At 48.8% G+C, this 27,807-nt stretch overlaps 2 protein-coding genes and 1 long non-coding RNA gene across 5 annotated transcripts; 2 read left to right on the top strand and 1 right to left on the bottom strand.

Moving 5' to 3' along the window:
* Nucleotides 1–131: 131 nt before the first annotated feature.
* On the top strand, nt 132–27,693 carry HOGA1 (4-hydroxy-2-oxoglutarate aldolase 1). Of its 3 annotated transcripts, none has more exons than XM_004049904.5 (7): nt 132–735; nt 14,598–14,726; nt 14,912–15,039; nt 15,503–15,637; nt 15,890–15,986; nt 17,676–17,809; nt 27,285–27,693. In XM_004049904.5, the coding sequence occupies exons 1-7, from the start codon at nt 525–527 to the stop codon at nt 27,432–27,434; spliced, it is 984 nt and encodes a 327-aa protein (XP_004049952.2). In that variant the 5' UTR covers nt 132–524; the 3' UTR covers nt 27,435–27,693. The 3 variants fall into 3 exon arrangements, with proteins under 3 accessions (XP_004049952.2, XP_004049953.2, XP_018890428.2); XM_019034883.4 differs by lacking the exon at nt 27,285–27,693 and adding an exon at nt 17,920–19,396 and having other exon boundaries at nt 147–735; XM_004049905.5 differs by lacking the exons at nt 14,598–14,726; nt 14,912–15,039; nt 15,503–15,637; nt 15,890–15,986 and having other exon boundaries at nt 146–735.
* C8H10orf62 (chromosome 8 C10orf62 homolog) lies at nt 5,080–6,774 on the top strand. Its single transcript, XM_004049903.5, has one exon. It carries the CDS (start codon nt 5,437–5,439, stop codon nt 6,406–6,408), a length of 972 nt encoding a protein of 323 aa, XP_004049951.2. The 5' UTR covers nt 5,080–5,436; the 3' UTR covers nt 6,409–6,774.
* LOC134759235 (uncharacterized) lies at nt 13,891–17,668 on the bottom strand. The gene is made up of 2 exons (XR_010135275.1): nt 17,076–17,668; nt 13,891–16,753 (listed from the first exon to the last, which is right to left on the bottom strand). It is a non-coding gene; the product is annotated as an uncharacterized lncRNA (long non-coding RNA).
* Nucleotides 27,694–27,807: the final 114 nt, after the last annotated feature.

The raw sequence follows: 27,807 nt of genomic DNA on the forward strand, positions 1-27,807 counted from the left end.
TGTCACGTGGCTGCCTTGGCAGGAGGAGCCTGGTAAGGGAGCGGGGCAGGGGATGGACAGCCTGTCACAGGCAGCTTCTTGCCCAGCCTTGCCACACCTCCCACAGGGCAGGGCCTGCTCGGCCAATCAGCTCCACCAACCTCAGAACTGCCCGTGGAAACCTGGCTGGGCTTCTGGCTTCGGAGCTGGGAATTGTGGGAGGAGGGCCCAGATCCCACTGGAGATACCGAAGGAGATACTCTTTAGTATTGGGATCCCAGAAACCAGTCCTGCATCTGGCCAGAGGGACACTGGGTTGTGGCATCTCTCCAGCTGCTACCCAGAAGGAACAGGGCCCCCTGGGGCCTATAGGCCTTGCCCCTGACCCTGGGAACACCCAGCTCAGGCCTGCCCCAGTGGCCACAAGTCAGGGAGGCCGCAAATTTTTAACTAGACACATTGATCATTAATAGGGGGTTAGAAAGAGTTCAAACTAAGTCTCACTCTGGGACATAGACCAATTGTGCCTCAGGCCTCCTGCAGAGATGCTGGGTCCCCAAGTCTGGTCCTCTGTGAGGCAGGGGCTAAGCAGGAGCTTGTCCAGGAATGTGGGGGTCTGGGCCTCAGGGGAGGGGAAGAAGGTGGACATTGCGGGTATCTACCCCCCTGTGACCACCCCGTTCACTGCCACTGCAGAGGTGGACTATGGGAAACTGGAGGAGAATCTGCACAAACTGGGCACCTTCCCCTTCCGAGGTAAGTGGGGCTGTCCTCTGTGGGACCTGGGGAGATGTGAGTGGCCCTTTAGCCAGAGACCAAGGGAGGGTACACAGGCTCTGTCAAGCTGTCCAGGGATAGTCTGGTACTCAGTGGGTCATTTTATTATGGGAGAGGAACAGGGGAGACTGGTCTGGAGTCAGGAGACAGGCAGGAAGCTCCACGCTGGCCTGTAACCTTAAGCTAAACCTCACCTGCTTTAGTTTACCCAGCTGTAAACTGTTAAAGTGCCTTTGTAGCTCCCAGAGTGATTCTGGGGTTGGACTGGATAATGGGTGTGAAAGTCCTTGTCAACCTTGTCACTTGGTGCAGATGTGAAGGCATGTGGCTGGGGTCACGTGGCAGCCCAGCCACAGTCCCAGTTCCCTCCAAAGTTTGTTTGTACATTCTCTTCTGGACAAAGCCTCCTTGCCAGAATTAGTTCTCCTGTGACCCCTTGGCTCCTGTGACTCCTGTTGTGGCTCCTGTGACCCCATCTCTCTTTACGCATGGGTCTCCCCAACTCTGAGATTAGGGACCAGATGATATTTGCGACAATCAACATGTAACAGAGTCCCAGGCGCAATAAATGAAGGTAGAAGAAAATGTCAAATTCTGCCTGCCCTGCTCTGCCCATCCCCATTCCTTACTGCACAATCCCCTGAGGCAGTGCCCTCTGTAGGACCATCCCACAGATGGGAATCTGGGCCTCAGAGTGACATGGTCACTGCCCAAGGTCATTCGGCTAACACATAGCTGAGCTGAGGTTTGCACCTCGTCTGACTGCATGGCCCATGCTCCATTTTACTCCCTCGTTGACTCTCATTATAAACCCTTTGGAGCTGCTAGGCCACACTATTTCAACAGAGTGTCTGGTCAGCACTAGCTTTGTTGTGGCTGCTATTGAGGCAGTATTGTGTAGACTGTGGACTCTGGTTTCAAATCACAGCTCTGGAGTGAGCGCCTGTAATCCCAACACTTTGGGAAGCCGAGGCGGAGGGATCACGAGGTCAGGAGTTCCAGACCAGCCTGGCCAACATAGTGAAACCCCGTCTCTATTAAAAATGCAAAAATTAGCTGGGCGTGGTGGTGTGTGCCTGTAATCCCAGCTACTCGGGAGACTGAGGCAGGAGAATCGCTTGAACCCGGGAGGCAGAGATTGCAGTGAGCTGAGATCATACCATTGCACTCTAGCCTGGGCGACAGAGCAAGACTCCATCTCAAAAAAAAAAATCAAATCACATCTCTGGCACTGACTTAGTGTGGGATGATTGCTGTCCCTATCAGACACATGGGAGTGATAATGCTCATATTATGGGATGGTTGGACAAAAAAATCTGAGAGAATGCAAGTGAAATCGTGTTATAAATTGTGGAGTAATATACATTGGAAGGTACTGATTCCAATGGTAATAATGATTAAAATGACAGCGTGATTGGCATTGCAGCAAAGCTGCTTTGTGACTGTGACCCCTGGCCTGATGGACACGTTGATCATTCATAGCTCAGTACTGAGGGAATGTGCCCCTTCCTTGGGGACAATGAATGCCCTGTGGAGGCCCACGTTGAGCAGGGACACAACTCTTAAGTTTCTGCTGGTGCTTGGCTCGTGGGGCCTGGAGGTTTGGTGAGGTCCTGGTTCTCCTGAAGTGAGAAGCATTTTGAGCCTCTAAGTGAAGACCTTGCTTCAGCTTCAAGGTTCAAGGACGCTCTAGTTCAGGGTGGGGAGGGTGGACTTTGCATCTGGTGTTTGCCTGACACCCAGAGAATCCACAGAGACCCCCAGACTCTTCTCTGGACCCTCCCTTCTGGGCCACCCACCCACTCTTGCAGAGGGCATGGGGTGCCCAGGAGCACAGGCTTCCGTGGATTTAGCAGGCTGTGGGCTGCACATACCCACTTGTCTGTCTCCCTCGCAACCTATGCAGGCTCCAGCTCCCATGTGATCACTCACCCACACACCAGAGAGCCAGCGGGGTGTGGTAGGAAGAGCCCAGCATCTTGAGTTAGAGGACCTGGGCAAGAATCCTGCCACTTCTGCCAGTTAACAGAGACCTTGGGGAAACCACTTAACCTTTCAAATCCAGTCCTCATTTTAGAATAGGAACTGAGCCTTCAGGCTTCTAGCCACAGGGTCAATATAATCCTCCCAAGGCACTGTCACAGAAAACACAGAGATAGAGGGTCCCTTCCCTGCTTCCAGGGTGCAGCCAAAATGCCCAGGAAGGAAGACACAAACAACTTTAGCTCTGAAATCTGTGTTTCTCTTGCCCTGTCCTGGCCCCTGAGGTAGACTTTGCAGCCCAACACTCAGGCTGAGGAGGGAACGTATCACATTGTAAGGGCCTCCTGCAGCCAGTTAAAGGTCCTCTGAAGAGGAGATGAGGGCCAGGCACAGTGGCTTACTCCTGTAATCCCAGCACTTTGGGAGGCCAAGGCAGGAGGATCTCTTGAGGCCAGGAGTTGGAGACCAGCCTGGCCAACATAGTGAGACCCTGTCTCTATTAAAACAAATAAATAGGAGGTAGAAAGCTGCCCCGGATGAATCAGTGAAGAGTTAGAGATTCTTCTGGAAAGCACTCCCTGAAACCGTGTAGCTTTTTTTTTTTTTTGAGACAGAGTCGTGCTCTGTCGCTCAGGCTGGAGTGCAGTGGCACGATTCGCCTCACTGAAACCTCCGCTTCCCGGGTTCAAGCGATTCTCATGCCTCAGCCTCCTGAGTAACTGGGATTACAGGTGCCTGCCACCACGCCCGGCTAATTTTTGTATTTTTAGTAGAGATGGGGTTTCACCATGTTGGCCAAGCTGGTCTTGAACTCCTGACCTCACGGTCCACCAGCCTCGGCCTCCCAAAGTGCTGGGATTACAGGCGTGAGCCACCGCGCTGGGCCTCTTATTTATTTATTTATTTATTTATTTATTTATTTATTTATTTTTAAGATGGGGTCTCAGTCTGTCACCCAGGCTGGAGTGCAGTGGCACGATCTCGGCTCACTGCAACCTCTGCCTCCTGGGACTAAAGCAATCTGCCCATCTCAGCCTCCCGAGTAGCTGGGACCAAAGGTGCACACCACTATACCCGGCTAATTTTTTGTATTTTTAGTAGAGATGGGATTTTGCCGTGTTGCCCAGGCTGGTCTCGAATTCCTGAGCTCAAGTGATCTGCCTGCCTCTGCCTCCCAAAATGCTGGGATTACAGGCGTGAGCCACCATGCCCGGCCCCGTGTAGCTCTTTTTAAAAAATCTTTTTAGCATTGCTAATTTGTACTGATTATTTGAATAGAGAGCATTCTTTTTGTTTTTTCTTTCTTTTTTTTTTTTTCTGTGACGGAGTCTTGCTCTGTCTTCCAGGCTGCAGTGCAGTGGCACGATCTCGGCTTACTGCAAGCTCTGCCTTCCAGGTTCACGCCATTTTCCTGCCTCAGCCTCCCGAGTAGCTGGGACTACAGGCTCCCACCACCATGCACGGCTAATTTTTTCTTTGTGTATGTGTATTTTTAGTAGAGATGGGGTTTCACCGTGTTAGTCAGGATGGTCTCAATCTCCTGACCTCGTGATCGTCCGCCTCGGCCTCCCAAAGTGTTGGGATTACAGGCGTGAGCCACCGCGCCCGGCCAAGAGTATTCTTTTTAAATAAAAATTATGACCAGAGACTAGAGGAAGGGGTCATTACAGAAGGGCTCTATGGCCCTGAACTCACACCCATAAACACCCTCAAAGATGGACTTTGAATTGTTTTTTCCAAATGAGGTTAGCCAACCACAGAACTAGTCCAGCAGGACTGGGAAGATGAGGTTCTCCATAAAACACTTGTGTCCTATTCCTTCCATACATAGAGTGGACCATGCTTTCTTGCAAAGATATAATATTTTGTATATATTAAAACCATTACTCTGTTAAAGAAAATATTTTGTTTAAAGCATCACAATGTTTACAACCCCATTTTGGCATTTCTTATTTTTTTTAAATGGGCTAGATGCTTTTGAGGGGAAAAAAAAAATACAGTGGCCCAGGCCTGTTTATACCCTGAGAGGCCTTGGAGATTAATTAGGCTTTTAGTTGTCTGCACCTATGGAAAGCCTGGCCAGCCAGCCCACCTGCTCACAACCCGAACCATGCCTATTTATGGGGGGGCAAATTCTGGGTTTGTAGGTACCTCACTAAGGCAAGAGGTAGCAGCTACCATCCCGGAGTGGCCCCAGGGATCTAGACCCGATGAAGTCTCCTGTCCACTCTGCCTTCTCAGCCCACTGCTTGCCTCCCCGCCCTCAGCCCATTGTGACCTCATGTTATTCCAGAATGAGCTCCTTCCTGGGTTCTTTTCCCTCTGAACTCTGCCCTGTAGTGAGGCGAGGGGCTGCAAATGAGGATGGAATATGCCAGGCTGGCAGCAGACATGGGCACTGGATGGAGGTGCACTGGTCTCAGATGGCTAGGAATGGATACCAGCCCAGTCAAGGGGATCCTTCTGTCATGGCCAGCCTGACCCAGCATCCTTTGCCCCCTGGGGGCCACCAGATGGGGAGAGAGAGAAACCAAAGATTGGAAGATACAAAGGCCTAAGTTGTAGAATGGATTCCAAGCAGAAGGCAGAAGGACTCAGAATTGGAGAAGCGGCCCTTTCACTGAGCTTGGGGACAGCTGTCAGGGTAGGAGACAGGACCCAGGCCTCAGGCAATGCCTGCCAGGCTAGACATGAGGGATGCTGCGGCCTCTCCCCACCCCACTCTCCCCACCCCACCCGCAACTGCCTTCCTCACAATGGGGTTCATTGTTGAGGTGGTGGGGGGCACCTAGGGAGGGTGCAGCAGGGGGCCTGCCTGTCAGACATCCTTGGGGAGCCTGCCCTTTCAAGCATGAACCATACCACCAGAGATCACCCAGCGTGCTCTTAGCTCTGCCTGCCTGGTGTAGGGTCCTGGAGACCTTCTTGGAGCTCATCCAGCAGCCATCATGCAAGGTGGTGCTGGGGACTGCCCTCTTGCTAGGAGGTGGAGGTCTCATGCTGTGGGTTCAGAGAAAGAGGAGAAGAAAGGAAACCTCTGAGTGTCCACCAGACAAGGACAAGTCACCAGAATCCCATAAAGCAAAGAATGAAAGCTGGATTAAATCCCACTTTAGCCGCCTTTCCGAAGAGAAGCTGGCCCTCGACAACAATGCCAGCGCTAGTGGCAATGCTACCCAGACCGAGAGTGGGAGTGAAGAGGCCAGCTCCATGGTTCACGTAGAGACCTTCACCACGAGGCACGGAGAAGTGGGCTCTGCTCTGCACCAGGAATCCTTCACCAGCAGGCAGAAGACATCTGGGCCCTCAGTGATCCAAGAGATCCACCAGGAGTCTGGAAAAGCCCCATCCACTGATGAGGCCACGTGGGCCGCTGTGGCTGCCTGCACCAAGGAGATTGACACCCAGGGACGGCACCTGGCTCACTCCATGCTGCAGCGGGCCACAGCTTACCAGCACTCAGGTCACCTGGAGTCCAAGGACATCAACCAGGAGGAGCTGAGGGCCCTCGAGGAGGTGGAGATGAAGCTGCAAAAGAATTTCCTCACCCAGCAAGAAAACACCATAGCTGGTGCCAATCACACACACACTTTCTATGGCCACAGTCACCACAGTCACCATGGCCACCCAAGCCACCAGAGCCACAGCCTGCCTAATCGCAGACACTAGATCTGTGACTTCTTGGAAGCCACCTAACCATGGATGGAGACGCCCCTGCCCCCAGCAAGTCTGGCTCACACACACGTCTGTTTTCTCTCCTATGGGGCCATCTATGCAGCCCAGGGTGAGATGCTGTGCCCAAATCCCTACTTTCTTAGGCTCCTCACGGGGATTATGGGCTCTTTAAACTCCATGAGTGGGGTCTGCCACAGAAGATGGCCCCTGTTGGAGGGAGAGCTGGGAGGACACAGCGCAGGTGAGACAGACCCTGAGGCCCCTGAAGACCCACCAAGAGAAGACAGATGGGAGCAGGCAAGAGCCCCCACACTGATGTCATTGCCTGGAACGGAGCCAGTAAAGCTTTGTGTGCCTTCACTCTGAGTCCAGGGGCTCTGTGGGCAGCGTAAGGTCTGGCAGGGATGGAGGGAGGGGGCTCCCTCTCCAGCAGTCCTCTGGAGTGGAGTGGAGAAAAGGCCCCCGACCTGGGGCCTTTTCACTGGGCCTCATTTAAAGCTCCATAAAACAGCTACCCTGGTCTCAGGTTCTGGAAAAGGGGTACCTCCAGACGTCTCAACACCCCCAATCTGATGTTGCCAGGGAAGAGGGGAGCAGCCAGGTATTGGGCTTGGAGGAGAAACAGGCTTTCAGAGGAGAGTAACTAAGCCAGGTGGGAATGAGGGCCCCTGTCGTCTTGGTGCTATCTTTGCTCTCAAGTCATGTGGCATCCTACAAGGCAGTTCTCTCACCAGCCCCACGTGCTTCCTGGGGCCCCTTGGGATCCATGTTAGTACCTCCCCACCACCTAAGTCTACAGCTACTGAGTGAGCACAACACTCTCTTCTTGTTTGTTTTCTCTAATTTAATTTAATTAATTTAATTTAATTTAATTTAATTTTAAGTTCTGAGTTACATGGGCAGGACGTTCAGGTTTGTTACATAGGTAAACGTGTGCCATGGTGGTTTGCTGCACCTATCAACACGTCACCTAAGGTATTTAGCCCTGCGTGCATTAGCTATTTAACCTGATCATCTTCGGTTTTTTTTTTTCTTTTCCCTTTTTTTCTTGTTTTTTATGTATATATACTTTGAGACAGGGTTTCACTCCTGCTGCCTAGGCTGGAGTGCAGAGGCATGATCACGGCTCACTGCAACCTCTGCCTCCTGGGTTCAAGCAATCCTCCCACCTCAGCTTCCCAAGTAGCTGGGACTGCAGGTGTGTGGAACCACACCTGGCTAATTTTTCTTTTCTTTTCTTTCATTTTGTGTGTGTGTGTGTGTGTGTGTGACAGAGTCTCGCTTCATTGCCCAGGCTGGAGTACAGTGGCGCGATCTTGGCTCACTGCAACCTCTGCCTCCCGGGTTCATGCGGTTCTCATGCCTCAGCCTCCCGAGTAGCTAAGGCCAAAGGCACACACCACAATGCCTGGCTAATTTTTTTTGTATTTTTAGTAGAGATGGGGTTTTGCCATGTTGCCCAGGCTGGATTACAGTGGTGATATCATAGTTCACTGCAGCCTCAGACTCAAACTGGCAAAATTCAAATAAAGTCCTTAGTTAATGACATTGTACCAGTGTTAATTCTTTGGTTCTGGTCATCATATTATAGGTAGGTAAGACATTATCATTGGTGGAGGCTGGGTGAAGGATGTACAGAAAATCCCTGTACTTTTTTTTTTTTTTTTTGAGACAGAGTCTCGCTCTGTGGCCCAGGCTGGAGTGCAGTGGTGCCATCTCGGCTCATTGCAAGCTCCGCCTCCCGGTTTCATGCCATTCTCCTGCCTCAGTCTCTCAAGTAGCTGGGACTACAGGCGCCCGCCACCACGCCTGGCTAATTTTTTCCATTTTTAGTAGAGATGGGGTTTCACTGTGTTAGCCAGGATGGTCTCCATCTCCCGACTTCGTGATCCGCCAGCCTCGGCCTCCCAAAGTGCTGAGATTACAGGTGGGAGCCACCGTGCCCAGCCAGAAAATCCCTGTACTATTTTTGAAACTTTTCTGTAAATCTAAAAGTAATTCAATATTTCAAGTTATAAAAAAAGTTTTCAGACAATTTGATTATGAGTGTGTGTCAAAGTTTGATTATGGTTGTAATGCAAGCAAAATGACCTGTAAGCAGCTAACTCAAATATATACTCTTGGTAAGAATATTTTTATTAAAAAAAGAATGGCCAGGCTGGGCGTGGTGACTCATGTCTGTAATCCCTGCACTTTGGGAGGCCGAGATGGGCAGATCACTTGAGGTCAGGAGTTTGTGAGACCAGCCTGGACAACCTTGTGAAACCTCGTCTCTACTAAATATGCAAAAATGAGCTGGGCATGGTGGTGCCCACCTTAATCCCAGCTGCTTGGGAGGCTGAGTTGGGAGGATTGCTTGAATCCAGGAGGCAGAGGTTGCAGTGAACAGAGATCGCTCCACTGCACTTTAGCCTGGGCGACAGAGTGAGACTCCGTCTCAAAAAAAAAAAAAAAAAAGAGAGAATGGTCAGATCACTCACTGTTAAGACTATGTAAAGACAAAGAAGAGTAGTTAACAGCTTCTAGGCTCTTGCCTGAGAGTTGGCTGGGAGGGTGGCTAATTTTCCAGATCAAGTCTTAATTCCATTAAAGTTCATTGGGGGCCGAACACGGCGGCTCACGCTTGTAATCCCAGCACTTCGGGAGGCTGAGGTGGGTGGGTCATCTGAGATCAGGAGTTTGAGACCAGCCTGGCCAACATGGTGAAATCCCATCTCTACTAAAAATGCAAAAAATTAGCCGGGTGTGGTGGCGGGCACCTGTAATCTCAGCTACTCGGGAGGCTGAGACAGAAGAATTGCTTGAACCTGGGAGGTGGAGGTTGCAGTGAGCCGAGACCATGCCACTGCCCTCCAGCCTGGGCAACAGAGCCAGACTCTGTCTCAAAAAAAACATAAAAAAGAAAAAAATAAATAAAGTTCATCACGAAAATGCTTAAGCATTTCATCAGGAATGTAATTTATTTCCAGAGGGAGGTTATGAATTATGTCATGCAAAAAACTTTGGCCGCAGACCAGGGCAGAAAAAAATAAAGAACTTCTTTTTCTTTTGCACAACAAATTGTCAACACACACCTCAACACCTATGCTAGGCACCACACAGGAGGCCAGAATGCATCCAGGCAAAGTAAGGCAAGCACTGGGCAAGGAAAACAGAATGCTGGGTAGCCGACTTGAGCTTGTTGGCCCGCATTTGGAAGGTGTTCCAGGCAGAAGCGAACAACACAAGCAAGGGTGCAGAGGGAGGGAAGTGCAGTGTGTCTGGGGAACCATGGCAGTCAACTTGTTTTTTTTTTTGAGACCGAGTTTCACTCTTGTCACCCAGGCTTGAGTGCAGTGGCACGACCTCGGCTCACTGTAACCTCTGCCTCCTGGGTTCAAGCGATTCTCCTGCCTCAGCCTCCCAAATAGCTGGGATTACAAGCGTGCACCACCACGCCCAGCTAATTTTTGTATTTTTAGTAGAGATAGCGTTTCACCACGTTGGCCAGGCTGGTCTCGAACTCCTGACCTCAAGTGATTGGCCTGCCTTGGCCTCCCAAAGTGCTGGAATTACAGGCATGAGCCACCGCGCCTGGTCTTTTTTTTTTTTTGAGACAGAGTCTCACTCTGTCACCCAGGCTACCGAGCAGTGGTGTGATCTGGGCTCACTGCCAACCTCCACCTCCCAGGCTTAAGCACTTCTCCTGCTTCTGACTCCCGAGTAGCTGGGATTACAGGTGCGCGCCTCCATGCTTGGCTAATTTTTGATTTTTAATTTTTTTTATTTTTTTAAGACGGAGTCTCACACTGTCGCCCAGGCTGCAGTGTAGTAGCCCAATCTTGGCTCACTGCAACCTCTGCCTCCTGAGTTCAAGCAATTCTCCTGCCTCGGCCTCCTGAGTAACTGGGATTACAGGTGCCTGCCACCATGCCCAGCTAATTTTTGTATTTTTAGCAGAGACGGGGTTTCACCATGTTGGCCAGGCTGGTCTTGAACTCCTGACCTTGTGATTCGCCTGCCTCGGCGTCCCAAAGTGCTGGGATCACAAGTGTGAAGCATCGTGCCTGGCCTAATTTTTAATTTTTTTTAGTAGAGATGGGGTTTCACCATGTTGGCCAGGCTGGTCTCGAACTCCTGGCCTCAAATAGTCCGCCCGTCTTGGCCTCCCAAAGTGCTGGGATTACAGGTGTGAGCCACTGTGCCCGGCCCAATTTCTTATTTTATAGGAGAGGTCAGATTGAAAAATTGTGTCTAATCCCACACATGGGGGTGGGGGTGGGGGATTGAAGAGTTCTGGGGACCTTTGTAGATGGGTGCTGTCCATGGGGAAATATTATACAAGGAACAGGTAACGGAAATGCAGAGCAGGGAGGCCCAGTGGAGAGATCCCAGGAAGACTTCTCAGAGGAGGTGGCAATGATGATGGACTAAGAACGCATAATAATGTCTGGGGACACTCCTTATGTGATTCTTTTTAGCCACAGTAAGTCACCATGTTGCTTATGTGTCCCCAGCCGCGAACGCCCACTCCCCTCCCTGCCACCCCAGCTCCCAGAGCAGCAAGTGTAATCGTGGGGGCAGGGGAGAGTATCTTCCTTTGTCTTACAGCTGGAGGGGGCCTTGTACACCCACTCCTAATATCACAGTAGGTGTATAATGAGAGGTCATTGAGAGCAGCCTCCCCTTCAACACCAGCCACCCTCCTGATTTAAGGTTTGAGCACTTTCTCCTGACTCCATAAGAATGACAGCTAACACTTACTGAGCACCAGGTTCTATTCGAAGTACTTTATACATAGTATCTCATTTAAACTTCAAAACAACTCTGAGAGGCTGGGTGTGATGGCTCACGCCCATAATCCCCAGCACTTTGGGAGGCCAAGGCAGGCGGATCACCTGAGGCCAGGAGTTCGAGACCAGCCTGGCCAACATGGTGAAACCCTGTCTCTACCAAAAATACAAAAATTAGCCGGCATGGTGTCGGGTGCCTGTAATCCCAGCTACTCAGGAGGCTGAGGCAGGATAATTGCTTGAGCCTGGGAGACAGAGGCTGCAGTGAGCCGAGGTCGCACCACTGCACTCCAGCCTGGGCAACAGAGTGAGACTCTGTGTCAAAACAAAACAAAACAAAACTCTGAGAAAGGCACTAATATCATCACCATTTTTTAATTGAGTTAGCCTGGGCTTCTCTGACTTCAGGGCCTGTGCATCTGACCCCTCTTCTGTGAGCCCTCTGCTTTTCTGCTTTTTCCCCAGTCCCCGCTTCATTGGAGATCCTGGCCTTTTCCTCTCCTCTGGCCCCCTCTCTACACTAACAGGGACACATCAGGCTCACACCTGGACATCTAACCAGGGTGAAGGAGGGGCTCTTTGGGGTACCCACTCACAGATATCTGGGACATTTTCTTATCCTTTAAAACAGTCCTATAAGCTAGGATTGAAATGATTTCACTGTCATCCCATAGAAAAGGAAACAGACTCAAAGATGCGATGTGACTTGTTCAATATCCAGAGGTGACTCTTGAGTCTAGTGCTGCCCTGACTACGCCACACTCCCTCTTCTCCAGCCAGGCACTTCTTCCTTCTTGGGAGTCAGGCATGAGTCAGTTGCCCCCTTCAATGAGACAGAAGAGAGGGCTGTCATAGAAGCTTTGAGCACAGTGTCTGCTTCTGACTCCCAGAGTGCAAGCCTCAGCTGTCCTGCTGTTTAGACCAGCTCCACCTGTAGGGCCCCTGGAACTGACCAGCAGGATGAGAGGTGAAGGAAGAGGGTGATGGTGGCTGAATCAGTGGCCGCAGCAAGAACCTGCCCCAGCCCAGGATGGCAGGCAGGGTTGGGGAGGAAGATGACTTTGGTATTGGAACAGAGAGAGTGGCAAGAGTTTGATCTTTGACTCTTTAGTCAGAGGGTGCTGGTCCAATCGTAGCTAGATTGGAGTCCTCATCCAGGGCTGGCAGCTTTTACGGAGAGCACTGCAGCCCCATGTAGCAAGACACAGGGAGGCCCTTCCTTGGGCTGCTAGCCTGACACACAGGAATCAATCCCCCAGAAGCAATCCCACAGGAGCGAGAAGCTGTGTGCCTCCAGACGTTCCCTGCAATGTTACCAATGCAAAATAACTACCAAAAAAAAAAAAAAAAAAAAAAAAAAAAAAAGCAGCTAAATATCCAATGAGAGATATCCTGATATCCTGGCAACTCACTCTGGAATCTGACGGTGTAGTGAACAACATGGAAAAAGGTTGGTGGAATGAAGTGGAGTCTACATCACACAGTGTCCCCTGAAGGATGACTCACAGGAACAATTTCTCTTGGTCCCAGTGCCAGGAAACTCTGTGTTTCTCCGGGGCAGTTGCTTTGCTTTTATCTTTTGGGTTCTACATGTCTGTTAGCTGACCATGTTTCCCTTTTAGCTCTGGCTATCGGGAAACTCCACATCGAATTTCTGGCTCATTTCTCACAACTATATGGCAGGAACTTTGTATACCAATACTGCTTGTGGCCTTATTTTCATTTCCTTCTCCCAATAGCCTCCAATTTTTTTTTTTTTTGAGACAGGGTCTTGCTCTGTCACCCAGGCTGGAGTGCAGTGGCACAATCATAGTTCACTGCAGCTTCAAATGCACCTGGTTTATTTATTTTTTATTTTTTTGTAAAGTCAGGGTCTCACTTTGTTACCCAAGGTGGTCTCGAACTTCTGGCCTCAAGTGATCCCCCCATCTTAGCCTCCTGAAGTGCTGGGATTACAGGCCCAAATATCCTTCTATTAATTAAGAATCCTGTTGTATTGTACTCTGTGTTTGTAAACTACTTCCATTTTTTTTTTCTTTAATGGAGTGGGATGGAGAGGAGAAAGAAGAAGAAAGAGAAAGTTAAGCGGGCTGGGCACTGTGGCTCACCTGTAACTGGTACAGGTATACTGGTTAGACATATCCCAAGTAAATGATTGATAAAAACAGGAAAACGCAAAATAAAGCAATGAGATTCACTTTTCACCCAGAAAGTTGGCAAAAATTTGTTCTGACAATACCATGATTTGGCATGTATGACATTCTATGCTGCTCCTGAGGTCTACACTGATTGATTAGAAATGTGGCGCACAGTCAGGCATGGGGGCTCATGACTGTAATCCCAGCACTTCTGGAGGCTAAGGTGGGAGGATCACCTGGGCCCAGGAATTCGAGCCAGCCTGGGCAAAATAGTGAAACTCCATCTCTACAAAAAAAACTACACAAATTAGTTGGGCATGGTAGCTCATGCCTGTAATCCTAGCTGGCTAAGACAGGAGGATCACTTGAACCCGGGGGGCTAAGGCTGCCGTGAGCTGTGATTGTGACACTGCACTCCAGCCTGGGTGACAGAGTGAGACCCTCAAAGAAAAAGTAAATACATAAAAAATGTGTCACAGATGAAGGTGCACATAGATATGACTCAGCAATTAACACACCAAAGTATCTGAACTCTAGAGGAACTCTTAGACATATGCACAGAAGACTTTACAGAAAATGTTTGTTTCAGCATTGTTTGCAATAGCAAATAGAAGAAAACATTCTTTTCTTCTTTTTTCTTTTTTGGTAGAGACAGGTAGGCCATTTTTTGGTAGAGACAGGCAGCCATGCTGCCCTGGCTGGTTTTGAACTCCTGGGCTCAAGCGATCCACCCACCTTGGCCTCCTAAAGTGCTGAAATTATAGGTGTGAGCCACCAGGCCCAGCCAAAAGAAGGAAACATTCTAAATGCTCTCAACAAGAGAATGACAAATAAATTGTGTTCTAACCTTACAACAGAATACTATACAGCAATTAAAATGAATGAATCAGGGCTACGTGTGCTTTTATGAACAAAGCTCAAAAAATAGTATTAAACAAACAGCAAACTGCAGAAGGCTATTTAAGCTTAATTCCATTTCTACAAGGCTTAAAATTGTAATAACCTTATTACATAAGGATCACTTGAGCCCAGAAGGTCGAAGCTGCAGCAAGCTATGGTTGAGCCACTGCATCCCAGCCTGGGCAACAGAGTGAGACCCTGTGTCTAAAAAAGAAAAATGATGTGAACAGTCATTGCAGCTGTGTGGGAACTTTCTGCCTGCAAAGATGGGAAGGAAATGTGTGAAAGATTATGGTGTCGTAAGGTAGGAACACCAATGTCCTGGTTGTTCGGTAGAGGATGGGAAGGAGTTGGTCAGCTGTGTCTCTTGCAGGCTTCGTGGTCCAGGGCTCCAATGGCGAGTTTCCTTTCCTGACCAGCAGCGAGCGCCTCGAGGTGGTGAGCCGTGTGCGCCAGGCCATGCCCAAGAACAGGCTCCTGCTAGCTGGCTCCGGATGCGAGTGTGAGCCAGAATGCCCTGGGCCCTGGGGGTGGGTGGATGTGCAGGATCCAGGCTCCTAGGCCCTAGCTTGGGTCCTGTCTCCTTGTTCTGCCTCTTCTGGGACATGCTGAGGCACCTTCGCTTGGCCCAGTGTCCTGGTCCAGGCCTCCTTCTGCCTGCTCTCACCTCTCTCCTTCCTCTGGCAGCCACTCAAGCCACAGTGGAGATGACTGTCAGCATGGCCCAGGTCGGGGCTGACGCGGCCATGGTGGTGACCCCTTGCTACTATCGTGGCCGCATGAGCAGCGCGGCCCTCATTCACCACTACACCAAGGTGTGTGTGAGGCCTGAGACTAAGAGGAGGCTCTGCCCAGGGAGAGGAGATAAGGGAAGCTGGGAATAGGGTGGTGCTTCACATGAACGGCAGCTATAGGAAACGGGTGGACTGCCACCATGGATCAGCTGCACGACATTGGGAGGCTTACCTGACCACTCTGTGTTACTGCTTTCTCCCCTCTAAAATTGGAGGAATGATGTCATCTGTCTCATAGGGTTGCAGTGAGCATTAAATGAGGTCAGGAACATAAAGGCCTTAGAACTGTGCGTGGCATATGGAAAGCACTCCATAAATATGACCCACTGTGATTGCTTACACTCGGGGCACGTAGCATGGGAGGGGGGCCTGTCCAGGTGGCCCTGTAGTGAAGCAGGCTGGGACCTGTGGGTGGGCAAGTCTCTGGCTCTTGGGACCTGGGGCGGCTGCCCTCTCCTGCTTTTCTCTGCGCCCCCCTCCCCAGGTTGCTGATCTCTCTCCAATCCCTGTGGTGCTGTACAGTGTCCCAGCCAACACAGGGCTGGACCTGCCTGTGGATGCAGTGGTCACGCTTTCCCAGCACCCGAATATTGTGGGCATGAAGGACAGCGGTGGTGATGTGAGTGGCAGCAGCTCCGGGGCTGGGGTCCTCTCCTCCTTTTCTGGGTCCTAGCACTTTTGCTCCCGAGGGCAGCTCTGAGATCTGTTTCCAACCTTGGCTTCTGTGTGGATTCTCTCTGTCGTGCGGGCTCTCTGGGACTTTCTTGAGGGCATCTCTTTGAGCACTGGGCTTTCATTCCACCACACTTACCCAGCCCTCATCCAGGATGAGGCTCTGGGCACAGCTCTCACACTACATTTGCTGTTGCAGGTGACCAGGATTGGGCTGATTGTTCACAAGACCAGGAAGCAAGATTTTCAGGTGTTGGCTGGATCGGCTGGCTTTCTGATGGCCAGCTATGCCTTGGGTAGGCCGCCCACTGCTCTCAAATTGTCATGGGTGACCGAGAGATACCCAGGCACCTGGGTCTTCTGGGAGAGATCGTGAGGGCTGGGGCTGGGTCTGCAGATGGTGGTTTGCCAGCCTGCCCACTCTGAAAACTCAGAAACCTGGCCACGCCGCTTACCTGTCTGAATTCGGGATGCTGTGAGTAACCTTGTTGGCTGAAGGAGGATGGCCGTGTACAATCCCTGGCCTGTAGTAGGGATGCCTGCAGTTTGTTCTGAGTCCTAAGCTCCATGATTAGATGACAAACTTAGCTGCTCTAATCCCACCTTGTACATCATTCTCTGAGGGCAGAGGCCTTGGGGCCCTCCTCTGTAGTTCAGGAGTCCATTTTCCTCTCCCCTGTCCCAGGCCAGAATGAATTGTCAGATCTACATAGTTGAGCCAGGGATCTTCAGTTGCCTGATCAGATTCTGTTCCAATCCAGGATCCCTAGGAATGTCACTTAGATCAACTGCTCTTGTCTGTTTGGGGTCAAGGTCCTTGGGTTTGGATTAGATTTGAGCCCTGGAGGGAAGGGAGAAGAAGGGAAGCTGTTCCCTTCAGCTGAAGCCCCAGTGAGTAGAGATTTGAGTGACTTTTCCAGCACTGCAGGGGAGAATGCTGGTTCCTATTCCATCTGGTCCCTCCAGACTTCGGCTGGTTGTCTAGGCCCTTGTACATCTCCCCTGCCATGTCATGGCCTCTACGGTGAAGGGGAAGAAGAAGGGATCCATTTCTCCCTCATTCCTGAAAGTGGAATAGATTAAAAATAAAAAAAAAAAGTACAGGCTCTGGAGGCTGGGGGGAATCTCAGCTCTGCAGTTTATTCACTGAGTAATGCTGGGCAAAGCATTCACCTCTCTGGGCCTGAGTTTCTACTCTGTGTACAGAGGGATCATGAGGATTAGAGAGCATCAGGGCCATGCTGCTGTAGCGCGCCTGGGACACATAGTAGGTATTCCACAAACAACAGCTCTATTAGCTCATTCTGAATTGCCTACTCTCTCTACGGTTTTGAGGCCACTGTGCCTAGGGTTCCACTCCTATCTAGCCTTAGAAGCATACTTACAGGCTTGCAGAAGTGGCGGGGGTTTCTGAGATCACAGCCAAACCCATTTTCATTGCCCCGATGGGCACAAAGAGGACTAGAGAGGGTCTCATTCAGGTTTATGCAGTCAATGGGAAGACATGCCTGGTGACCTGACTCTGTCCAGAGTGCTTTCCATGCCCACTGCTGTCTCTGGTTGCATCCACTGGGGGGAATAAAATTTCAAAAGATTAAAGGCTTCCCATCCGTCCTACCCTCTTACAGGACTGATGAGTCAGGGGGCTATTGGAGGAAGCTGGAGGTGTCAACTGTCAGATGGGATTTTATTCCGGGAGGGGTTCAGGGAAGGAACTGTCCTTGAGTTCACTTTCAGGCTCTGCTCCCTGCCCCTCACAGATCAGCCCTGAGCAGTGCTTGACCTGCGGGATTCTATTTTGAATATGCAGGCAGCTCTTCTCTCTGGAAATGTATACTCTGGACTCACAGAGCATGCCTTTGATGTAGCCAGTGACATAGAAATCTGTATCTAATGTCCCCAGGCTGAAGAGGTGCTGGGACCAGGGCTTGGGATGCTTGGAGGGGAGAGGCTCTGGCTGACGTTCTGCGTCTTACTTCGTGCAGGAGCTGTGGGGGGCGTGTGCGCCCTGGCCAATGTCCTGGGGGCTCAGGTGTGCCAGCTGGAGCGACTGTGCTGCACGGGGCAATGGGAAGATGCCCAGAAACTGCAGCACCGCCTCATTGAGCCAAACGCTGCGGTGAGCCAGTGGCAGTGGGGGCGCGGCGTGGCGGGGGGTGGGCAGTCTGTGTCCTCATTGGAGCAGGACCCAGGGCTGGCACCAGGCCCCACTCAGTCTCTTCCTTTCAGAAAATCCTTTGAGAGAACATCCCAGTGTGGGAACTCCTTGTGACTCCCAGAAAATCCTGACTTCGGACAAAGTCGAGCACTACTGATTGTCAAACTTAAGTGTGCATTAAAATTTCCTTAGGGGTGAATTAAAGTTCCAACTTTTGGGCCCAAGAAGATGCATTGAAACAAACATCCTCTGTGATTGTGACAGAGTAACCCTAGGACCACACTTAGAGATGCCTGGAGAGAAAGAGTGTAAACCAGGGGCCTCTAGATCCACGCTATCGGGGGCCAGGTCCTGAAAAAATAGGAATGATTGGGGCTGGCAAAGGAGTTAGAAGGCAGGAGAGTGTTGTCTTCAAATAATCGGTTCTGTGGTCAGACTGTATACCCCAATTCTTTGTTGGGCAAGCAAAGGAGAACTTCAGAGAGAACACCCATCAAGTTCAGGGTCATTCTGAAGTCTGAGGCAACAGAAAAATATGTGCCCCTGTATTCAAGTTTTAATGTACATTTTATCCTTTCTTTCCTTCGTTCCTTCGTTCCTTCCTCCCTCCCTCCCTCCCTCCTTTCTGTCTTTCTTTCTTTCCTTCTTTCTTTTTTTAGACAGAGTCTTGCTCTTTTGCCCAGGCTGGAGTGCAGCAATCTCAGCTCAGTGCAACCTCTGCCTCCCAGGTTCAAGCAATTCTTGTGCCTCACACTCCTGAATAACAGAGATTACACGTGTGCACCACCATGCCCAGCTAATTTTTGTTTTTGTTTTCATTTTTCAGTAGAGATGGGGTTTCACCATATTGGCCATGCTGGTCTCAAATTCCTGGCCTCAAGTGATCCGCCCACCTCAGCCTCCCAAAGTGCTGGGATTACAGGCGTAAGCCACAGTGCCCGGCCTATTCTTTTTTCTTTTCTTTTCTTTTTTGAGACATAGTCTCGCTCTGTTTCCCAGGCTGGAGTGCAGTGGCACAATCTTGGCCCACTGCAACCTCCACCTCCCTGGTGCGAGCAATTCTCCTGTCTCAGCTCCCCTAGTAGCTGGGATTACAGGCACGTGCCACCATACCCGGATAATTTTTTTGTATTTTTAGTAGAGACGGGGTTTCACCATGTTGGCCAGGCTGGCCTCAAACTCCTAACCTCAAGTGATCCTCCTGCCTCGGCCTCCCTATCTTTTTTCTTTTATTTTTTTATTTTCGAAACAGGGTCATTCTCTGTCACCCAGGCTAGAGTACAGTGGTGTGATGACAGCTCACTGCAACCTCAATGTCCTGGGCTTAAGCAATCTTTTTTATTTTTTATTTTTATTTTTGTAGAGATGGGGGTCTCACTATGTTGCCTAGGCTGGTCTTTATCTCCTGGGCTCAAGCAGTCCTCCCACCTCAGCCTCCCAAAATGCTGAGATTACAGGCATGAGCCACCATGACTGGCCTACTGTATATTTTATATTTAACTTTTTATTTTATTTTATTTTATTTATTTATTTTGAGATGGAGTTTCACTCTGTGCCCAGGCTGGAGTGCAGTGGCACAATATCGGCTCACTGCAACCTCTGCCCCCGGGTTCAAGCAATTCTCCTGCCTCAGCCTCCCAAGTAGCTGGGATTACAGTTGCCTGCCACCACACCTGGCTAATTTTTGTGTTTTAGTGAAGACGGGTTTCACCATGTTGGCCAGGCTGGCCTCGAACTCCTGACCTCATGATCCACCCGCCTCGACCTCCCAAAGTGCTGGGATTACAGGCATGAGCCACTGCGCCTGGCCAAACTTTTTATTTTTAGATAATTATAGATTCCCATGCAACTTTAAGAACTAATACAAAGGGATCCCATGTACCCATGAGTCAGTTTTCCCCAATGGCAACATCTTACAAAACTGTAGAATAATTTCACAGTCTGGATATTGACCTTGATACAGTCAAGACACAGAATATTTCTGTCCCTACAAGGATCCCTCATGTCATCCTCTTATAGCCATGCCTACTCACATTTGCCTTCACAGGCTCCTTAACCTCTAGCAACCACCCATACATTCACCATTTTATAATTTTGTCAGTTCAAGAGTATACTATATGGAATCACATGGTATATAACTTTTGGGGATTGGCTTTTTTCCACTCAGCATAATTCTCTGGATATTCATCCAGGTTGTTTGTTGCATGTATCAATAGTTAATTCCTTTTTATTTCTGAGTACGATACCATGGTATTGCCGTACCACAGCATGTTTATTTATTATTTATTTACTGAGACAGGGTCTTGCCCTGTCACCGGGGATGAGTGCAGTGGCAGGATCATTGCTCATTGCAGCCTCAACCTCCTGGCTCAAGCAATCCTTCCAGCTTATCCTCCCAAGTAGCTGGGACAACAGGTGCACACCAACACACCTGGCTAATTCTTTTTTATTTTTAGTAGAGACAAGGTCTCGCTATGTTGCCCAGGCTGGTCTCGAACTCCTGGTCTCAAGCCATCTTTCCTCAGCCTCCCAAAGTGCTGGGATTACAGGCATGAGCCACCACGGCTGGCCCCCCACAGCATGTTTAACCATTCACCTGTTGAAGAACAGCTGGGTTATTTTCAGTTTTTGGCTATTAAAAGCTGCCATGGGAAGGGAGCAGTGGCTCACACCTGTAAGGCCGAGGTGGGCAGATCACCTGAGGTCAGGAGTTTGAGACCAGCCTGGCCAACATGGTGAAACTCCGTCTCTACTAAAAATACAAAAATTAGCTGGGCATGGTGGTGCATGTCAGTAATCCCAGCTGCTCGAGTGGCTGAGCAAGAGAATCACTTGAACGCGGCAGGTGGAGGTTGCAGCGAGCCGAGATTGTGCCACTGCACTCCAGCCTGGGTGACAGAGTGAGACTCCGTCTCAATAAATAAATAAATAAAAGCTGCCATGAACATTCATGAACAGGTTTTCGTGTGTCCATAAGTTTTCATTTTTCTGGGATCAATACACAGCAGTACAAATGGTGGGTCATAGGGTAGTGGTATGTTTCATTTTCTGAGAAACTGCTGGCTGGGTGTGGTGGCTCACGCCTGTAACCCCATCATTTTGGGAGGCTGAGGGGGGCCGATTGCTTGAGCCCAGCCTGCGCAACATGGGGAGACTCTGTCTCTACAAAAAATACAGAAAATTAGCTAGATGCGGTGGCATGCACCTGTGGTCCCACGACTCGGGAGGCTGAGGCAGAAGGGAAGATCCCTTGAATCTGGGAGGTTGAGGCTGCAGTGAGCTGTGATTTTGCCACTGCACTCCAGCCTGGGCTACAGGGTGAGATCCTGTCTCAAAAAAAAAAAAAAAAAACCAAAACAAACAAAAAACAAACCCGAAACAAACAAACAAAAACCCAGAAACAAACCTGCTAAACCTTTCCAGAGCAGCTGTACTATTTTAAATTTACACTGATGTAAACGTATGAGTGATCTAGTTTTTCTGCAGCTTTGCCAGCATTTGGTGTTGTGATTATTTTTTATTTTAGCCATTCTGATAGATGTATAGTACAGATGTATGGTACAAATTAAAACCATCTCATTGTGGTTTTAATTTGCATTTCTCTGATGGCTAATGCTATTGAACTTTTTTTTCATGTATTTATTTGCTATCTGTATATCCTTTTCAGTCAACTATCTATATTTCTTATGCATTTTAAAATTGGATTGTTCTTTTGACTGTTGAATTTTAGTTCTTTATAGCTTCTAAATACTAGTCCTTTGTTAGATATGTGGCTTGTAAATATCTTTTCCCAGTCTACAGCTTGTCGTTTCATTACCTTAATAGGTCTTTTGCAGAGCAAGTTTTACATTTTGATGAAGTACAATTTATCAACATTTTCTTTTACGGATCATGCTTTTGGTGTCAAGTCTAATAACTCTTAAAGAGTTCTGGGCATGGTGGCTCACGCCTATAATCCCAGCACTTTGGGAGGCCGAGGTGGGTGGATCACGAGGTCAGGAGTTCAAGACCAGCCTGGCCGAGATGGTGAAACCCCGTCTCTACTAAAAATACAAAAAAAAAAAAAAAAAAAAAAATTAGCTGCGGGTAGTGGCAGGTGCCTGTAATCCCAGCTACTCAGGAAGCTGAGGCAGGAGAATCGCTTGAACTCGGAGGGCAGAGGTTGCAGTGAGCCAAGATCATGCCATTGCACTCCAGCCTGGGAGACAGAGTGAGACTCCATCTCAGAAAAAAAAAAAAAATCTTGAAGAGTTCTTGGAAGATCATAAAGATTTTCTCTTACTTTTTTCTTTTAAGTTTTATAGTTTTATGTTTTATAAGTCTGTGACTCATTTTGAGTTAATTTTTGTATAAAGTGTAAGACTTAGGTCAAGGTTTTGTGTTTTTTTTTTTCCCTAATGGATATTCACTTGCTGTAGCATCTTTTGCTGAAAAGGCCATCTTTCCTCCATTGAACTGCTTGCGTGCCTTTGTCAAAAATCAGTGGGGCATATTTGTGTGGGTCTATTTCTGGGTTCTCTATTCTTTCCATTGATGTATATGTCTATCTCTCTGCAATACCACACAGACTTGACTACTGTAGCTAAGTCTTCAAATCAGGTAGACTGATTCCTCCCACTTTGTTCTTTTTTTTTTCCTTCAAAATTGTTTTAGTCTAATTTCTTTAACTTTCCATATAAATTTTACAAGAATCTTGTTTATATCTACAATAAAATCTTGCTGAGCCTTTGATCGAAATTGTGTTAAGCCTGCATACCAATCTGGGGACAACTGACTTCTTTACTATATTGTCCTCCAGTCCTTGAACATGGTACATTTCTCTGTTTATTTAGATCTTCTTTGATTTATTTCTTCAGCATTTTGTAGTTTCCAGCCAACAAGTCCTGTACATATTTTTAAAAACTGACACCTAAGGATCTGGTGCAGAGTGGCTCATGCCTGTAATCTTAGCATTTTTGGAGATAGAGACGGCAGTGTTGCTTGAGGCCAGGAGTTTTAGACCCACCTGGGCAACATGGCCAGACCCCATCTCTTAAAAAAAAAAAAAAATACACCTCTGCACTAGGATCTGTACTAGGCATCTATGGACATCCTGCTGCCTGGAGGGTAGAAGAGCCCCCTGGCTGCTCCCTACACACTGCCTCCACTGCATTGCCTGTGTGTCTGGCAGCAGGTGGGGTGGGCTCTGGTGGCCTTTTGAAGATGAGCAGTGGTGCAAGTCCTGACTTCCCTCCACCTGGCCTGCTCTGACACCACCCAGCTGGGAGCGGGGGTGGCAGTTCAGACTCCTTCACTCAGTCTTTGCTGGCCTGCTGGTTTTCGGCTGGAGTAGAGCAGTTACTGTCTGAAAGTTTCCATCTTGCTAGGCAACCCCTTTTCTGGTCCTCTGGCTAGAGAGAACTGGCTTCTGTTAGTGCGTGTATTGTCTGTACCCATTGGCACTGCGTGCTTGCTGACTTCTTCAGCTCCAAGTCTGGGCCAGGGTACGTAGCACTGTGTTACTTCTTGGGTCTCTAGGTCCCTTGTTGGTCTTCCTTCTCTCTGCCTTCCAGAGTCTTCTTATGTCTTTTATGTAATGTCCAGATATATATATATAATTTTTTATATAATGTCCAGATAATATTTTTTATGTAACGTCCAGAGCTTTTAGTTGTACTTATTGGGAAGAATTGGGACAAGTACATCTACTCCATTTTCCTGAAAGTAAATGCTCTAAGTATTTTTCTAAATGGTGATTTTTTTCCCCCTAAGAACATTAAAGTGGGTGAAAAAATATTGAAAATTGAGAAGTAGGTATGTTAAAACTCACAGCACTATTTTAGGCTTAAATATTTCATATACCAAAAACATGATTTATTATAATTTTATTTTCCTGGCTTTAATGGAAGCAAACTCATCAAAACATATTTTTCCAAGTCTACTTCTAGAGAAAGAATAACCGTTAAAAAGACACCAACAGGGCACAGTGGCTCACACCTGTAATCCCAGCAATTTGGGAGGCTGAGGCAGGAAGATCATTTGAGCTCGGGAATTTGAGACCAGCCTGGGCAATAGAGTGAGATTTTGTCTTTAGTAAAAATAAACGAAAATTAGCCAGGTATGGGGGTGTGCAACTCTAGCCCCAGCTACTCAGAGGCTGAGGCAGGGAGATTGCTTGAGCCCGTGAGGTCGAGGCTGCAGTGAGCTATGATCATGCCACTTCACTCCAGCCTGGACAAAAGAGCAAGACCCTGTCTCAAAAAAAGAAATTTAAAAAATACAATAAATAAAAATGAAAAAATACACCAAAAAATACATGGGGCACACATGATTACTTATGCATGAGCCTTCTATATGGTGGGGCACAGCTCTGTTGGATCCTGTCTTTATTTAAAGTTTCGTTCATTGTGGATTTTTTTTGCATTAATTTTGATTTTTAAAAAATATTGCATTGAAATATTACTTATTTTGGCTGGGCGCGGTGGCTCACGCCTGTAATCCCAGCACTTTGGGAGGCCGAGGCGGGCAGATCGCCTGAGGTCAGGAGTTCGAGATCAGCCTGGCCAACATGGTGAAACCCTCTCTCTATTAAAAATACAAAAATTAGCCAGGCATGGTGGTGGTCACCTGTAATCCCAGCTACTCGGGAGACTGAGGCAGGAGAATCACGTGAACTCAGGAGGCGGAAGTTGCAGTGAGCCGAGATCGTACCACTGCACTCCAGCCTGGGCGACAGAGTGGGACTGTTTCAAAAAAAAAAAAATTGCATTGAAATATTACTTATTTTGATGATTGAGGTTTTTGGCCTCCCCTTAAGTTTTGCATGCAAGGTAAGGGCCTCCTGGGCCTGGCTGCAGTCCCAGGCTGAGCTAGGCACTCCACAATGTTTTGTTTGGATAAAGTGGTGGGTGGGCTCTAGAGCTCCCTCACAGCTGTATCCTTACCTCAAAGGGGCAGATTAACTTAGATTTACAGAAAGGACAGCTGAGGAGGTAAATCTGAGTCCCTCTGGAGGTGAAGGTGCTTCTGAGATGGGACCTTCTATAAATAGGTTATAAGAACTTGCAGAAACGAGGGCCCCGTTGGGCACAGGCCGTCCTGCACATACTGAACATTCCACTGGGGTGGGGCCTCTGCTCTCCCACTCCCAGTGCACCTCTGAAAACGAAGGTCCCAGAACCCGCATGCCACCGGGACAGGAAAAGGAGCGGCTTCCAGGGCTCATGGGAACTGGTCTAATATTAGCGGTGTTTTTCTCATCTGGCCCTTGGGACGTCTCTATGGGGTAGGTGTTGTTATCACTCATTTCACAGATGAAGCAGCTTGGGCTGCCCCTGGGGAAGAGTGGATGCCTAGCTGTCATCCCAGATTTCTGCATGTCATCCCGCCCTACCCCATCCTGCCTCACCCTTCATTCTGTGTCCTCTCCTGTGCCAGCTCTGGGCACATACCCAGGAATGCCTGGAACACCTTTCTGCTGCCTAGGCTGTAGGCTCAGACACCCCGAGAACAGCTTGATGTCACTCTATTGCCCATCCCTGGTCAAACACAATGTCCTTCCTCCACCTTCCCACCAGCCTGCCTCCTGCCCCTGGCTATATTTAGGACTTTCTACAGTCTTTGCCACCAACCCCTTCTTAGGGTTTGAAGAGGGGCCACATCAGATATCTTTGGAAACCCATGGCAGGAGTGAGCTTTTCTCTGGGTACCTCTTATTTCCATCCTGTATCCTGAGTCTTTCCCACCTACTCAGGCTTTGGGTAAAAAGGCCAGGCTATTAGAACATCATGGGGGTGGCGAGGCCTGCAGGAGGGTGGCTTACCACCCATTCCAAGAAAAAAAATCCATGCTTGATAAAGCCTCCGGGACTCAAGTGGTAAAGTTATTAGTCAATCTTTCATCAGTGGTTCCTGGCCTTTTTATCCCAAACAACCTTTTATTTTTATCCTCCTAAGGTTTTAGCTTCTCTCCAAATAAAACTTTCTTAAGGACTACTTTTGTAGTTTTTAGGTAGTGAAAGATTCATCTAATATTTCTGATCAGCATGAAATAACCAGTTGCTATACCAAAAGCAAGGAAATTTGATGCTTCATTTATTCTGTAATATTCCATACATGATTTTAAATTATAATAGGCCAGGCGCCGTGGCTCATGCCTGTAATCCCAGGACTTTGGGAGGCCAAGGTGGGCAGATCACTTGAGCTCAGGAGTTCGTGACTAGCCTGAGCAACATAGCAAGACCTCGTCTCTACAAAAAATGCAAAAATTAGCCAGGCATGGTGTCATGCACCTGAAGTCCAAGGTGCTCTGGAGGCTGAGGTGGGAGAATCGATTGAGCCCAGGAGGTCTAGGCTACAGTGAGCCATGATCATACCACTGCACTCTAGCCTGAGTGGCACAGTGAGACCCTGTCTCAAAAAAATAAACATAAAATAAAAATAAATAAATAATTACGGGTGCAGTGGCTCATGCCTGTAATCCTAGCACTTTGGGAGGCCGAGGCGGGCAGATCACTTGAGGTCAGGAGTTTGAGACCAGCCTGGCCAACATGGCGAAGCCCTGTCTCTACTAAAAATACAAAAATAAAATAAAATAAAACGAGCTTGGTGTGGTGGCAGGTGCCTGTAATCTCAGCTACTCAGGAGGCTGAGGCAGGAGAATCACTTGAACCCAGGAGGCAGAGATTGCAATGAGCTGAGATCAGGACACTGCACTCCAGCCTGGGTGACAGAGCAAGACTGTCTCAAAAAAATAAATAAATAAAAATAAATGAATAAATTATAACAATAGCTTTAGGTCCCCCATTATCATGGAAAAGCCTTTAGAGATCATGTTGTCCAGCCCCTTCCTTTTTTAGACAGGAGAACTTACTCAGAGATAATAAGTAAATGACATACAGTTTATACAACAAAACTTCCTTGGGAAATGATGCTTTGCTTTTCCTGGGAGACCATTTAGTGTTAGGGTCAGGAGGAGCTATGGGGAGGTGAGGGCAGCCAGATGCAAGGGGAGTAGAGGTCTGGGCTGTGCCTGAGACTCTCACAGATCCTTCCCCTTCCTGACTTCCCAGGTCTGGTGTGACCTGCGTCAGGTTTCAGGGAGCTGGGCTGCAGACTGCTGATGCTCTAGTGCCTAGACCTGAAGCCTTGCTGTCTTCTCCCACCCCAGCTTGAGGACCAAATACCACTCTCCTCTCTGTTGGAGTGGATTTTTCTCCTAAAACCAAAGGAGGCACTCTTCTTCCTCAATCTGAAGTTTTTGTATTTTGCTATTACAGACCTGCTCTCTGGTCTCTAAATCTGGATTCCCAATGTACCCTGGGTGCCATAGAGTTGGCAGTTACTTTCCTGGGGGAAGAGGGTAGGACTTCAATGTTCTGAAAGTGACAGATCTCCGAGTTCCAGATGTGGGTGTTCAGCAAATTTCTCAGTCTCTTCTAACAGGCCCTGCTTTGCAGGTGACCCGGCGCTTTGGGATCCCAGGGCTGAAGAAAATCATGGACTGGTTTGGCTACTATGGAGGCCCCTGCCGCGCCCCCTTGCAGGAGCTGAGCCCCGCTGAGGAGGAGGCACTGCGCATGGATTTCACCAGCAACGGCTGGCTCTGAGGGCAGGCAGGGTCCATGGCTGGCCTGAGCCCATCTCAGCCTCCTGCCTTGCACTTGCAGCCTGAAGCGGAGAGCACAGGGGGATGAGGATGGCAGGCAGCTGGGAGCCGGGGAGCCGATAGAGGCTCCTTTGCCTGCTGTGGTCCTCCAGGCAGCCTTTCACAGGCACGCCCATGCATATCTCCTATTCTAATGGCCCCTGACCTCTCCCTTTTGGATCCTAAACTGTGTCTCTGGTCTGAAGACTGGGAAGGAGCAATTTCTCAATTTATCTTTCTACTGTGGATGCTTTCCTACGCCCTGAGGCACATGAAGTCAGAAAGGAAGGGCAGAGGGGCAAGTAGGCACAGTAAGGGAATTTTTTTTCTTTTTT

This window comes from Gorilla gorilla, chromosome 8 (genome assembly GCF_029281585.2).
Source record: "Gorilla gorilla gorilla isolate KB3781 chromosome 8, NHGRI_mGorGor1-v2.1_pri, whole genome shotgun sequence".
NCBI classification, from domain to species: domain Eukaryota; kingdom Metazoa; phylum Chordata; class Mammalia; order Primates; family Hominidae; genus Gorilla; species Gorilla gorilla.

Excerpts from the sequence above, each read along its gene's own strand:
- HOGA1 (XM_004049904.5), top strand. The coding sequence starts at position 525 with ATGCTGGGTCCCCAAGTCTGGTCCTCTGTGAGGCAGGGGCTAAGCAGG. Across the intron at positions 15,040-15,502 it reads TCATTCACCACTACACCAAG|GTTGCTGATCTCTCTCCAAT; the intron begins GTGTGTGTGAGG and ends CCCCCTCCCCAG. Across the intron at positions 17,810-27,284 it reads TCATTGAGCCAAACGCTGCG|GTGACCCGGCGCTTTGGGAT; the intron begins GTGAGCCAGTGG and ends CCTGCTTTGCAG.
- C8H10orf62 (XM_004049903.5), top strand. The coding sequence starts at position 5,437 with ATGCTGCGGCCTCTCCCCACCCCACTCTCCCCACCCCACCCGCAACTG.